Raw genomic sequence first — 12,657 nt, 5'->3', positions numbered from 1 at the left:
ACATGTCACTGTTCCCCTTCCTGGTCCCACAAGGAAGGGTAACAACACCTACACAAAGCCTACCCATTAAGTCCAAGACAGAAACATGGAAATACAGGCCTCAGCCACCCCCTATGTCAGATACACTTCCGTTCCAGAGGCCTCCTAGACCACTCCAGGGAGTACCTCCTTGAGGCTACCCAGGACTCCAGCCTCTCCTTTCTGCTAGCCTTCTTGACTTCTCACTACCTAATTTCACTCCTTCATTATGAACAATGTTACCTCAGAAATCTGTGGCCAGGCTCCAACTAGGAAAAAATGAGCTTACCCAACACCTCTGAGGAGATCCATTTGAAACTAGCCTACATCTGTGACTGAACACCGGAAAACACCAAGCTGGATAAGGAGGCCTGCGGTGCCCTCCTCAGGTGGCAGTAAGGCCTCCCATCCCTTTTCAGACAGGAGACACCCACTCAAAAACACCCTGTTTCAAACTCAATTCCTGCCTTTGGAACCCCAAGTGGTGACTGAACAACGCATATCATCATTTCTCCTCCATGCCAGCAAGGTGGCAGCCTATCCTAGCCCTTGGGGGGAGTTCCTGCGGCCTGAAGCCAGGCATAGGAACAAAGATATGCCCTTTGTCATTGACCTCTGGGAATCAAGTGTTCTAAAGGAGACAGACTTCCATAGCTCCATTCTGTTTCTGGGAGTCCAAGAACCCCTATCCTCCAGGACCGGCTACATCCTGGGACAGAACACAGTACAAATCTTCTGAGTAGGACTCATACCCCGCTGACAAGCTGACTGGCTTAAGCCTATCCACAGAAGTCAAGTCTGAGGGGTGATTTGTAGGGAAAGATATTGCCTTCAACTAGGAAAAGAAGGGGACAATTCCCTAAACCTATCTCAGGGGAGCCAGATAGAGCATTCCCTGTGAGCCTGATTTCCTGACTGATCTGCCATGACATTATCATAGATGGATTGTTCTGGCAGGGTGTGAGTAAATATGAGTCAACCCACAGAGAAGCAAACCAATGACCACATCAAACACCTTCGCAGTCACAATAATTACCACTTACCTAGCGCCTACCACACACAGACTCTACCTAGTTTAATCCAATTCTCAAAATAACCATTCATGGGACTCATTTCACAGGCTCAGAAAGATTAAGTTACTGGTCCAAGGTCACACAAGTGGTAAGCTGCACAGTGGAATTTTGAACTCAAGTCTGTCTCCTTTTACAGCTATGATCTTTCCACTACACCACATGGCCTGCCTTAAGGAAAGTGATGACAATAAACGGAAAAATGGCCTTATTCAGTGCAGCCTTGACCCGGGGTGGTCCGGGGTAACTAGGAGATGTGCAGGTACCTCTCTAAACTCAACCAGACCCACTAGGCATCCCTGTTTTGAACCTTACCAGGGATGAATCTAAAAGGCGGAATGGAAGTGAGGGTGGGTCTTTGACCCCCAAGTGCCTAGGGGGCCTTACACCACGCGAAGGCCCCTGGCCCCATCATCCTTTCTCCGACCCCGCACCACATCCACCGCGGTCCCAGCCACCCCATTTCCCCACACCTCGAGATGCCCTCCGCCCCAGAGCTCTCAGCCAGTTACCCTACTTCTTCATCCCCAGCCTCGCGGGGGAGACCACAAACCCTGGGCCTTACCGCGGGTGGGCGGATCTTGCAAATGCCCGACTTCTCAGCGATGGGTCTGATTTTCGCGATGTAGCCTAGAGGGTCTCGAAACTCGGCCCAGCTAGGCTCGAACACCGGGCACTCCGGCGGCGGCAGGAAGTCGTCTGACCCCGGCTCCATGGTGGGCCCTAGGACTGGAGGGCTCGGACCACCCTTAAGGACTCATGGCGGACGCCACTGTATGAAGCCGAGGCACTGCTCGGGGACTAGGCCCTAAGCGGGGCGGCCGCCGCCCGCCGAGGGCCTTGGGGGGCGTGTAGCTGTCGCGCTCTGGAAGGCTCAGGCTGGCGCTACTGCTACCGCCTCTTCGTCCTGCTCCGTTTCTTCCAAACTCTGCCGCTGCCTCCCAGCTACCGCAGCCTCCACCACCAGTTACCTCCCAGCTGCCGCGGCCTTCATCGCCGCCGCCGCCATCTTGGTTTGTCAGCGTCTCCCCCCCTCCCCTCACCACAACAAACCGAATCCCTCCGCGGCGTGTCCCTCCGAGCGTCGTATACCTTGCGTGAGGCCAAGCCCTAGGAAACTTTCATCCCGTAGGGAGAGCTGAATCTGCAAGTGTAGGCTCCCTATTTGAAAGCGGGAACTCAAAAGCACCTCCCAGACTGAGAGCAAATAGTCCGCTTCGGCGGCGGAGGAGCAAAATTGTAATTAAACTGCCGGATCCTCTTTCCGGATGGACCGGCGGCGCACGTTTAAAGGCCAGTGGTGCGCATGCGCGTTATGAAGACAGACCGGAAGAGGAGCTGGCGTTGGTGGGTGGTGGGCCCAAACTGGCTCCCCCCACTATGACCTCAGCTCTGGCGCGGGCCCCGCCCCAACATTTTCTTCTTCAGGGTCTTTCCGGTGTGGGATGCAAAAAATGGCTTTGGGTGCCTGATTGCTAGGGACCTCTTATGCTGGCAAGCATGTTGGGAAAGACTTAGGGAGCTCCCAGCTCTAGGTGCTGACACCTCTGGGGCTTTGAAAGGAGGAAAGCAAGATGCTGCCCCACCCCTGGGGATTATGGATTTTTAGAATTCTGGGTCCCAAGGAGAAGAAGGAAATACGTATTTCATCCAAGGTTATGTGTAGAGGTCTCTCAGAGGTCGGGCTTCCATTCATACTCCGCAAAGAGTCATTGTCAGCATTTAAAAAAAATGAACACTTTGAATTCTTCTGTATGAAGCTTTTATTGTGGGCACATTTGTAGAACGGACTCCTATAAAACAGGCCTGAGTGTATATATATTTTGATTGTTGGATGTTTTAACAACAGCATATTTAGCTATTGCCTACTAGTGCCTACTGTATGAAACACCTACCATTTGTGAGCCTATAGCATACTTACAAAATGTATATGTACATGAGCTGTATTTATTGTGCATAACCCCTGTCATATGCATTTGAGTACCTACTATGTGTACATCTATTCCTATTGTGTGTATGGTCATTGAGCAGTTTCTGAATAGTTTTATTGCAACTACTTTGAGTATCAGACCAGTACTTTGCCCACACAGACATCAGGCATCTGAAGCATTTGACAAAGATGTTATTCCTTGGTTGTGGGCCCATTGCATACAATTTGAACACCTACTGTGCACATATTAGAGTACATGTATACATGCTGATTAAATGCTTTTGTGTGCATCAGACTGAATTCCTTAAGGGCAGGGACCATGTGGCTTTATACATCCCTTGCACTTGTCACCATAAGCAGTAAATGTTGAGTAAACAAAAGAAAAAATGAATGTATATTTTTGAGCATCTTTAGTATATAGTGACTGAAAATACACTATATGATTTTGCAAATACTTCCTGTATATATTAAGCATCTGTGACAAGCTTGAGTGCATTTGAATTAGGAACAGATAACTGTACCTACATGTCCCAGTTAGGTCCATCATTCTGCCTACTTTGGGATGGAGTTGAAGACATCTTATCTGATAGAGCAGTACACACCAGTAGGAGCCCACATCTTAGTGTCAGATAGGCCTAATTACTTTAATCCTTATTAATCTTTGCAATTTCCCTTAACCTTTGTCTTAGGAAAGATGTAGGTTAACTTACCCATTCTGTAGGCAAGGAACTATATTATAGAAAGATTAAACAACTTCCCTACTGTTACACAGGAAGTTGCTACCTCTAGGTCAAATGCTCTTCCTGTCATTTGCTCTCACCAGGAATAGGACCAGGCAGAAGGGTGAGGAGAATGCAGAAAGTGGGAGATATGCCAAATACTAGGCTGAAGGCAGCTCAGCATCTCCATCAAATGCAGCTCAGTGAAGAGCAAAGAATCAGGAGTCAGAAGACCAGGTTTGGGGGCTCAGGTCAGCCCATACATCCCATAGCCTTCTCTGATGGCCTTAGCCCAGACACCAGCCCCACCATCTTGGAAGCGCAAATGTAAATTGCACGGAGTCTTTGAAGCCAGTCAGATCTAATTCATTCACTCACAAATATTTATTAAACTCCTCTTATGCACCAGGCACTTTTCTGAGCCCTGGAATATGATGGCGACCAAGACAGATATGGTCCCCACTTTCCTGAAGCTGACATTCACCAACAGAGATCTGCCAAGTACCTCTTCTTCCTTAGCCTTGATTTTCTCATTTATCCAAAGAGGCTCTGTAATCCCTTTCTTACAGGGTAGTTATGAAGATTAGAGATAACCATAACTGCCACTCATCAAGGACCAAGAGCTATGAAATAGGTATGGTTATCCCTCTTTTACACATAAGGGGACTGAAGCTCAGAGAAGTATGAACCTACCATGTCATATGGCTAGTAAGGGGCAGAGCTGGAGTTCAAACCCAGGTCTGTCTGACTGCTACGCAATTCTGCCTGTAAAAGTCTCAGATGGTGCTTCCCGCTCCCACCCCCCAACCCCAGTGCGGTGCTCAGGGAACGGGCTCCTTTCCCAACCCTTGGGTCTTGCTGAAGATCAACCTAGATCCGGGCACTGCTGAGTTAAGAATTGGAAAGCACCAGGGAGCTCACCATGGGCTGGGGGCTAGGTTGGCTTCACCCACCCACCTGGGAGAGTGAGTCTGGCATGGAGCCGAGGCAAAACAGTGACTGGAAGCTTCAGCTGGCCTCTCCACAACATTCACCCCATCCATGTCTTCTGAACGGGCAGGATGAGAGTGACTCTGTACCTTACTTTTTGATTTGCAAAATAGGGTCCCCTCTAGTTCTGAAGTAGGTATGAGCTGTGAGTTCTAACTCCTGAATAGCTCTGAAATCCATCCCCTCCTCCCCCTACCATTTTCTAATCTTCTCTTCCCCTGAGAGCCATTTACTATCTCTAGCCTCTTCGAAGTATCAAGGTGTCTGTGTGAATTCATGAATATATCTATATGCAGAACAATAAAATATGTTCAAAATAGCGATAATTCCAAAAGAATTACTATAATGGATTTCTAACTCATTGAAGAATGAAATAAAAATCCATGACTCCACACTGATATACATATATAAAAAGAGAGAAAAGGGGAAACTTGTCCTTAAAGGAAGGATGGAGTAAGATGATCATCAACAGATGCTCAGAATTTTTCCAAGCAAAAAAGTAAATTCTTAAAACATAGCTCTAACACTGAAATTTTGGCCCAAATCTTGCTTCCTAAATGCTATTCTCTACTAAAAAGAACCAGGGGTCCTTGGGGAAAGTGGCTGATTCCAAGTCTGGGGCAGAGAAAGTGCATGATGGGCCTGGAGCATCTTGTGGTGCCAGAAAACAAGGAAGTGCTAAAATTAAAAAAAAAAAATAAAAATGGAGACTTGCCCAAAGGCCATAGAAGCCAGCTCCCAGAGAGCCTCCTGCTGGCCAAATCTGGGACATTTTGAACACCGTAATAAAGAATGATACTAATGTGTTATAACCATCAAATACAACAGACAATCAAGAGTCCATGAGGATACAAACAAATACCTGTAGAAGAGGGGAAAGCTCTCCCTTACAGTGGAAAGTCAACTAATCCATGTCAAAAGTATGATAGCATTTGAAAATCACCATTTGGGGGCGCCTGGGTGACTCAGTGGGTTAAAGCCTCTGTCTTCGGCTCAGGTCATGGTCCCAGGGTCCTGGGATCGAGCCCTGCATCAGGCTCTCTGCCGAGCAGAGAGCCTGCTTCCCCTTTCTCTGCCTGGCTCTCTGCCTACTTGTGATCTCTGTCCGTCAAATAAATAAATAAAATATTTTTTAAAAAGAATTGAAAATCACCATTTGGCAATCTGGATAAGCATCAGTGAATCCTGGTGGGTGAAAGTTTGAGGAGAATGGGATATTTATACAATCTCAATGTTGCTCTCCACGAGATGCTCATTTATTATAAGGGGGAAAACAGTAACTTTACAGTGGAGAACACTGTGTAGCTCAATGTGTCACCACGTCATACTTTAGGTCCTCAGGAGACTAGGGGGAAAAAAACCTGTTGGCAACAGAGGAAAGAGGGCACACTGCCTGCCAGCCTCTGGGCTTCGAGAATATGCCATGCCTGCCACCTGGGCTTCCCTCTCCCATTCCTTCTCACTATGCCACTAACAATCACATACTCACACACCTCCCTCCACACCCTTGTCTGCCCTGCTCCCTCTGACAAATGCCCTTCTTTACCAGGGTGATTCCTACTTACCACTCAAGACTCAGCTAAAGGGGCAGTGCCCTCCTTGCTCACCCATCCCGCCACCCAAAGTTGGGTTTTCCCCTTCTTTGTACCTCCCCCCACATACTCTGCTCCTTTCTGGGCCTGTACTTAGTATCATATGGTGTGGACATTATCCCTGCCAGGCTGTTCCCTCCTGAAGGTCTTGTCCTGCTCTAATATGGCAGCCACCACCCACACATGGCTATTTCTATTTAAATTAAAAAATAAAAATCAGTTCCTCAGTTATACTGGCCACATTTCAAGGGCCCAATAGCCACATGTGCTAGGGGTTACTATACTGGACAGCACAAATATAGGACATTTCCATCATCACAGAAAGGATTATTGGACAGCACTGGTCTAGGACAAAGAACACTGTGAGTGTCTAGGACCTTTGTCCTTTGTTATATGTTGTCCCTTCCCATCCATGTCCCCAAAGAGATGGGCAGTAGAACCTTGGAAGGCTGGACAGCCACTGGGCTTCTTGTCTTCAGGCCCTCAAAGAAATGGGGAGGTGAGGAGCCAAAATACCCCTCCTCCACTGTCTGGACGGTGAGGCTCCGGGAAGCAGAGGATAGGGAGGGGGGACAGGGACAGCTGAGTGCTGGTGCTGCACTGAGGAGGGTAGGGGAGAACATAGGAAAGAGCTGAAGGAGGCATGAAGAGGTCCAGGGCCAGTGGGCGGCGGGAGGGGGGGGGGACTGTCGGTACACAGGTTGTAACAATCAGTAAACCAACCAATGCAAAGATACCTTACTCTAAGATTCAGCTTAGAAAGAACTATACACCGACTCAAATCAACAAAATTTCAGTGTCATCTGTGCCGTGCAACGCTCTGGACAGCAATGAATCAGACCATTATCACTCTTGAGCCACTTGTGGCCTAGTGGGGAAGAAAGATGACATGAAAGATGTCAGAGGATGTGATCAAGGGCACATTTTGTGAGGGGTGGGTCTTTTAAGCCCAATCTCACCAGAGGGAGGAAATCTTCATCAGGGGATTGGGGAGGCACCTTTGGCGGGGGTGGGGGCAGGCACAGGTAAAATACAGAGCCGGAAAATTACACACAGGCCTTCTCTGGGAACAGTGAGTGGGTGGTCGAAGTGTGGGCGAGGAATGAGGACGAGGAGATCGACTGGGGCCACGTGGTGGAGGACCTCCAATGTCAAGACAAGGAGTTTGCGTTCATTTCTGTAGGTGGCAGAGAACAGCTTACTGTGCAGGAGGCAGGCATTTCACATGCATCTGTGAACAATTTCCCTGCAAGATTATTATCCTTACTATACAGGTGAAAGACCAGCCTCTGAGGGGCTAGGTGAGCTGCCGACAGCAACCTGGTCAAGTCTGTGACTAAGCAAGGATTCGAGGGCTAACAGCTAAACTTTGGGAAGACAAAACCAGCATTAGGTTGAAGGTGGAAGAAGGGGGAGCAACCAGGGAAGAAACCAACAAGCAAAATGCTTATTGGACTTCATTCTGGCCCCTCTGGATCTAAGTTCTTCAAAAGCTCAGGTTGGATGCTGGAGGAGGCATCAAGATGGCCCCATCTTCTTCTTCCACTAGAATGTGCATACGAAGCGGAAAAACTGAGACACCTCTGGCTATTCCAGACTCTTAAGAAGGCACCAAAAATGTTTACTGACTGCTGCTTCTGGGAACGCTGCTGACCCTAACCAAGAGCCAATGTTCAGCCCTATTCCTCCTGGACTCTGCAAAGACATAACTGGCAGGGCTGGAAATGTGTTCATTTCCTAAGGGGGCGGTTAGGGGGACTGGAGAGTGGCAGGAGCCCCTGTCCCGACTTGCTGTGTGGACTTGGAAAAGACCCTTCTCTTCTCTGGACTTGTCCACTCCCGTTTAAGCTGAAGAGAATCCAGTTACTTGTTACCTGACAACCTAAGTATATACATGCTGAGAGCTCTTACAATGGATCTAGCCCCTGGCTTCCTGGCCCAGGTCACCTACCTGCCCACCTACCCTCCAGGGCAGAAACACAGCTTGCCCCAAGGGTGTGGGGAGGGCCCCAGGACAAAGCCAGGCCAGCCACAGGAAGGGTAAGCATGGATGGCAGAAGAGCAGAAGGAAGTCTCCAACCTGAGAAAGGAAGAGCAGGGAACTAACTTCCCAAGCACCTACTCCACGCTGTCTGCTTGACATTCGTCACTGCCTGTCATCATCACAATTCCATGTGACAACAGCTCATCCCCTCCAGTTTTAAATCAAGAAGACCAAGTCTGAGAGGGTGCTTTTCCCAAGTGTGTGTGCCTCAGGAGGGAAAACCCCAGGATTTGAACTGGCTCAACTCCAAAGCCCACACACCCTTGCTGCTGTCACATGGCAGTTAACAAGCTGAGATGGGGAAACCTCCCTCCTCCCCCACCTTCCACCCACCCAAGGCATCTCACCCACCCAGGTGCCTGGGCTGCTACCCTTCACTCCTCACCTCCCTGGGCTAAAGGCCTCTCTCTCCATGGGCTCCACCCCAGGGAGAGGGGGCATAAGTAGGAGGCAGAGGCGGGAGGTGAGCACAAGGTCTTTTATGAGGCATCAAATATACATTCTTATATACAAGGAGGAAAAAAGACAATGCCTGAACCCCAGCTCCTCTCCGTACAGCCCCTCTGGCTGCTGCCCTCCCCCACCCCAAGCCCCTGGGTCCCTGGACCTTCATACAGCCAGGGTCTGTCTGTCTGTACTGCAGCCCATGGTGGGTGGGGGGCAGAGGGAGGCAGGAACTGAGAAAGGAGCTGGGTATGTGGGGCGAGAGGAAGAGCTGGGGCTTGTAAAAAATATATTTATAATAAATAAACAGGGCTGTAAAGGAGTTGGAGAGGCGGCAGAGATTTTGACGTACAGAAGGAGTCAGGCATCCTGGCTCCCAGCCCCTGCTCTGATGGCTTCAATCTGCCTCAGGAAGGACATCATGGGCTTATGGTGGCCCTCTGGGAGCCTATCTCCCCAGGGCTGATGCTGGCTGCCCTGCCCCAGCGAGGTGTATGTGGGCAAGATCTGTAAAGTGCATTGTCTTCAGTTGTAGGTGGGGTAGGTGTAAGGGAATGGGGGGCATGCAATATGGGTGAGGGAGGGCAGTGCCCTTCTCATCCCAGACTTGAGTCCCCCTCGCTCCCCCCCACCCCGCCCAAACCTGTCTGGACTTTGATCAGGATAAGAACGTTGCTGTGAGAGGCAAGGTCCCAAAGCTGAAGAGGTCTGGGCTGGGGCCCACTGGAAAGAGGACAGAGGCTGGCTCTGGAGGGGAGGGACTGCCCCTATGGGGGGCCAGCGTTAGTGGGGGCCCACCCGCTGAGGGCACCTACAGCTCTGTTCCTCAGGCAGATGGAGAGACACATGGAGGAATTTAGCCAGGCCCTGAGGTCTGAGAGAGGACAGAGCCAACTGAAGGTTGGCCACAACTCTATGGAGCTCCCTCCTAGCCCTGCGTGGCTAGAGGTGCTCTGGGGAAACCTTCACCCTCACTGCTCCTGACACCTGTATGCCCTTCTCTACCAGCCAGAGCTAACAGGGAGCCCACACTGGCCCAGAGGTCTGAGGCCACCTCAGGGAGTGAGGGTTGGGGGCGGGGAGTGGTGATGGAGAGAGTAGAGGAGGAAAAAAAAGAAAGAATGAGGATCTCCAAAAGGTCTTCACCACTCCCCAGGGCTTGAGAGCCCTGCGTCCAGGCTTCAAGTGGCAAGGATCCTTGAATCTGGAAGGAAACCCCACGGCAGCTGTTGTGGGTTAGAGGAGGGATTCCAAGGCAGGGAGGAAGTGGGGAGGAGGGCATCTCTATGTGTACATATATTTTGGAAAAACCGGGGAATCTCTTGTGGATTCCCCAGACCTCCCTGGGCCCCAGCTCACTCCCTCTGTTCATCAGACCACGGTGCTGATCCGGCTTGGCTTGGCCTTGGGGTTCGTACTGGGTGGGTTGGCCGTGCCAGGGGGCCCAGAGGCGTGCAGTGGGCCATGGGGGGAGGTGGGTGGCAGGGGCGAGTGTGGGGTGTGGGGTGAGGGTGGGGGCAGGGGTGGGTAGGAAGGGTGGGGTGGGATGGGTGAGTGTGGTGACAAGGGTGACTGGGGGTGGTGAGGGTGGGAATAGGAGCCCCCTGGTGGCCGGGATCCAGGGCCCCCAGTGGCCCCTGCTGCTGGCATCATTTGTGGGTGGTGGCTGAAGATGAAGTGTTTGGGGCCCTGTTTGTGGGCTGGCGGGTGCTGGGGGGCAGGACTGTACAGGGGCAATGGGGATGTGGGCTGGTGCAGGGGGTGGCGGCCATGTGGAGCAAACTGAGGGTGTCCTCCAGCCCCCCGTCTGGGGGCCCTGCCTGGCCGGCCCAAGGTGTAGTGCTGGGGGCCTGGGACGGGGCCATGGGCATGGAAGTGGCGATGTGGCCCCACAGGTGGGGCCGAGGCAGGTGGTGGTGGAATGGAGCCCAGCTGGGGCAGGGGCGGGGGCTGCTGAGGAGGTGGGGGGAGAGGGGGCTGCTGGGGTGGGAGGTAGGGCGGCGGGGCAGGGCCTGGTCCTTGGCAATATTGGGCATGCAGGGCCTGGAGCTTGGACTGCCCATCAGGCAGCACCCCCAGGCCACCGTGGCTGTGACCATGGTGGTGGTGGTGGTGGTGGTGGTGGGTGGAAGAAGCAGATGAAGAGGATGCAGAAGCCTGGCCTGTCGGCGGTGGTGGCATCTGGAAGGGCCCCTTGCCCCGCTTGCTTCCAAACAGGGAGCCCAGGAAGGATGAGGAGTTGGAGACGGGCCTCTGGCTCTTGTACTCCTCTGGCGGCGGGGGCGGGGGCGGAGGTGGCATCCTCTGGTGAGGGCGTGGACTGCTAATAACAGACCCCTGGAAGCGGGGAGGGGGGACAGTCAGGCCAGTCTAGACTTTCTAAACCCCCAACCCTAAACTCCACCCAGTCCCTGAGGGCTGGAGCTGGGGAGACAGGAACACCCAGGGCACAATGAAAGCCAGTAACAGTCCTGTACTTTGTACGCGGAGCTCCCCAGCTTGCAGAGCTCTGCTGTCACATCCACTATCTCATCTGAGCCTCCGCCAGGAGAGGAAGAATCAGTAGGACCTCCTCCTTATCCCCATTTTGCAGGCAGGGAGAATGCTAGGCCCGGAGAGACACAGAGTGACTTGCTCCGGCTCAAAGGGCAGGACTTGGAGGTGAGAGCTTCTCACGGTCCAACTCCAAGGGCATCTCTACTCAGAGTCAGCCCTGGGGTTGAGAGGGGCTAGGGAGAGTGGAAGACAGACTGAGAGACAGGCAGAGTGAGGACAGACAGAGTTGAGGACAGATGGAGAGAGTGGTTGGCTGGGAGAGGCAGCCTCGAGGTTCCCATCAGGGAAGAGGGGGAAGCAACAGGTCCCCTCTTCCTCTGGGGCTCTGAGGCAGGGCAGGGCTCATGCAGAGGGCGAGTGGGGCAGGAGCTGGCACTTACTTCGATGGTGCTGTCCAGCGATCCCACGCTGTTACGCCGCCCCCGCTTCCCTGCACCCACAAGCAAGGAGCCCAGCGTCAGAGCAGCAACCCCCCCTCCCCACCCTGCTGGGCTCCAGAGCTGGGCACCAGGCCTGGGCCCCTCCCGGGGACAGACACCCCTATTCCCTTTCCCCCATTGAAGAGGGGAAGGTGGGGAGGAGGAGAGGTGGAGGAGGAGGCGTGAGAGGAGGAAAAGATGGAGAAGGAGGAGAGGTGGTACTGGAGAGAGAGAAGAGGAAAGAGAGGAGGAGAGGTGGAGCAGCGAGAGAGAGGGGCTAAGACTGTGGCCCCACTTCACACTCCGTGGCCCAGACTCTGGGCTCCACCTGATCTGACCTGGCTCCCAGGCCCCCTGCGGCATGGTGCCCAGGGCTCTGGATAAAGGCAGGGTGCGTGCGTGTGTGGTGGGTGCAGGGAAGGCTGGCGGTCAGTGTGATAGGAGGCAGAAAGGACGCCCTGTCCCACATCTCCCCAGCCAGGGCAGGGCCCCAAAGACTTGCCTGCGTCAGAGAGGTCTCGCAGGGAACTGCTGAGTGCGCCCCGTTTGAGCCCATCGCCTGCCCCATACGTGTCCTCCAGGCTGCTGCGGGCCAGCGTGCCATTAACTGAGTCCTTGGCCCCTCCCGGCTGTGAGGCGTTAGGCCGCATCATACCTTTCTGCTTCTCTAGCTCCGCTGGGTGGTAGTGGGAGAGACAGGGAGAGAAGGTCAGGGATAAGAGTGAAAGGCCACCTGAGAGATGAGCCTTCCCCATCCTTTCCCACTCTCTCCCCAGGGCTCCTGCTTTGCCCACTGGACAGGCAGCATGCTACCCCCAAACCTCAGCTCCATCTTTGAAGCCCCCCTCCCCGCTACCCACACTGCCCAGCCCCGT

At 52.7% G+C, this 12,657-nt stretch overlaps 2 protein-coding genes across 9 annotated transcripts in view; both read right to left on the bottom strand.

Moving 5' to 3' along the window:
• KDM5C (lysine demethylase 5C) overlaps positions 1-2,411 on the bottom strand; it is a 32,492-nt gene extending 30,081 nt beyond the window's left edge. For 3 of the 8 annotated variants that reach the window (XM_082716761.1, XM_082716763.1, XM_082716757.1), the window contains exon 1: positions 1,654-2,349. In XM_082716761.1, coding sequence (XP_082572887.1) covers positions 1,654-1,803 — 150 coding nt within the window. In that variant the 5' untranslated portion in view covers positions 1,804-2,349. Of the gene's footprint in view, positions 1-1,653 lie in introns of all 8 variants that reach the window. The other 5 variants (XM_082716760.1, XM_082716762.1, XM_082716756.1 and 2 more) reach the window with 4 other exon arrangements.
• A 6,416-nt stretch (positions 2,412-8,827) lies between these two features.
• Positions 8,828-12,657, bottom strand: part of IQSEC2 (IQ motif and Sec7 domain ArfGEF 2) — a 77,838-nt gene continuing 74,008 nt past the window's right edge. The window contains 3 exon segments of the mRNA XM_082717555.1: positions 8,828-11,144; positions 11,744-11,793; positions 12,285-12,458. Of these exon segments, the coding sequence (XP_082573681.1) occupies positions 10,179-11,144; positions 11,744-11,793; positions 12,285-12,458 (1,190 nt within the window). The 3' untranslated portion in view covers positions 8,828-10,178.

Source organism: Mustela nivalis (assembly GCF_964662115.1).
Source record: "Mustela nivalis genome assembly, chromosome: X".
NCBI classification, from domain to species: Eukaryota; Metazoa; Chordata; class Mammalia; order Carnivora; family Mustelidae; genus Mustela; species Mustela nivalis.
This window is presented reverse-complemented; position numbering and strand designations above follow the sequence as displayed.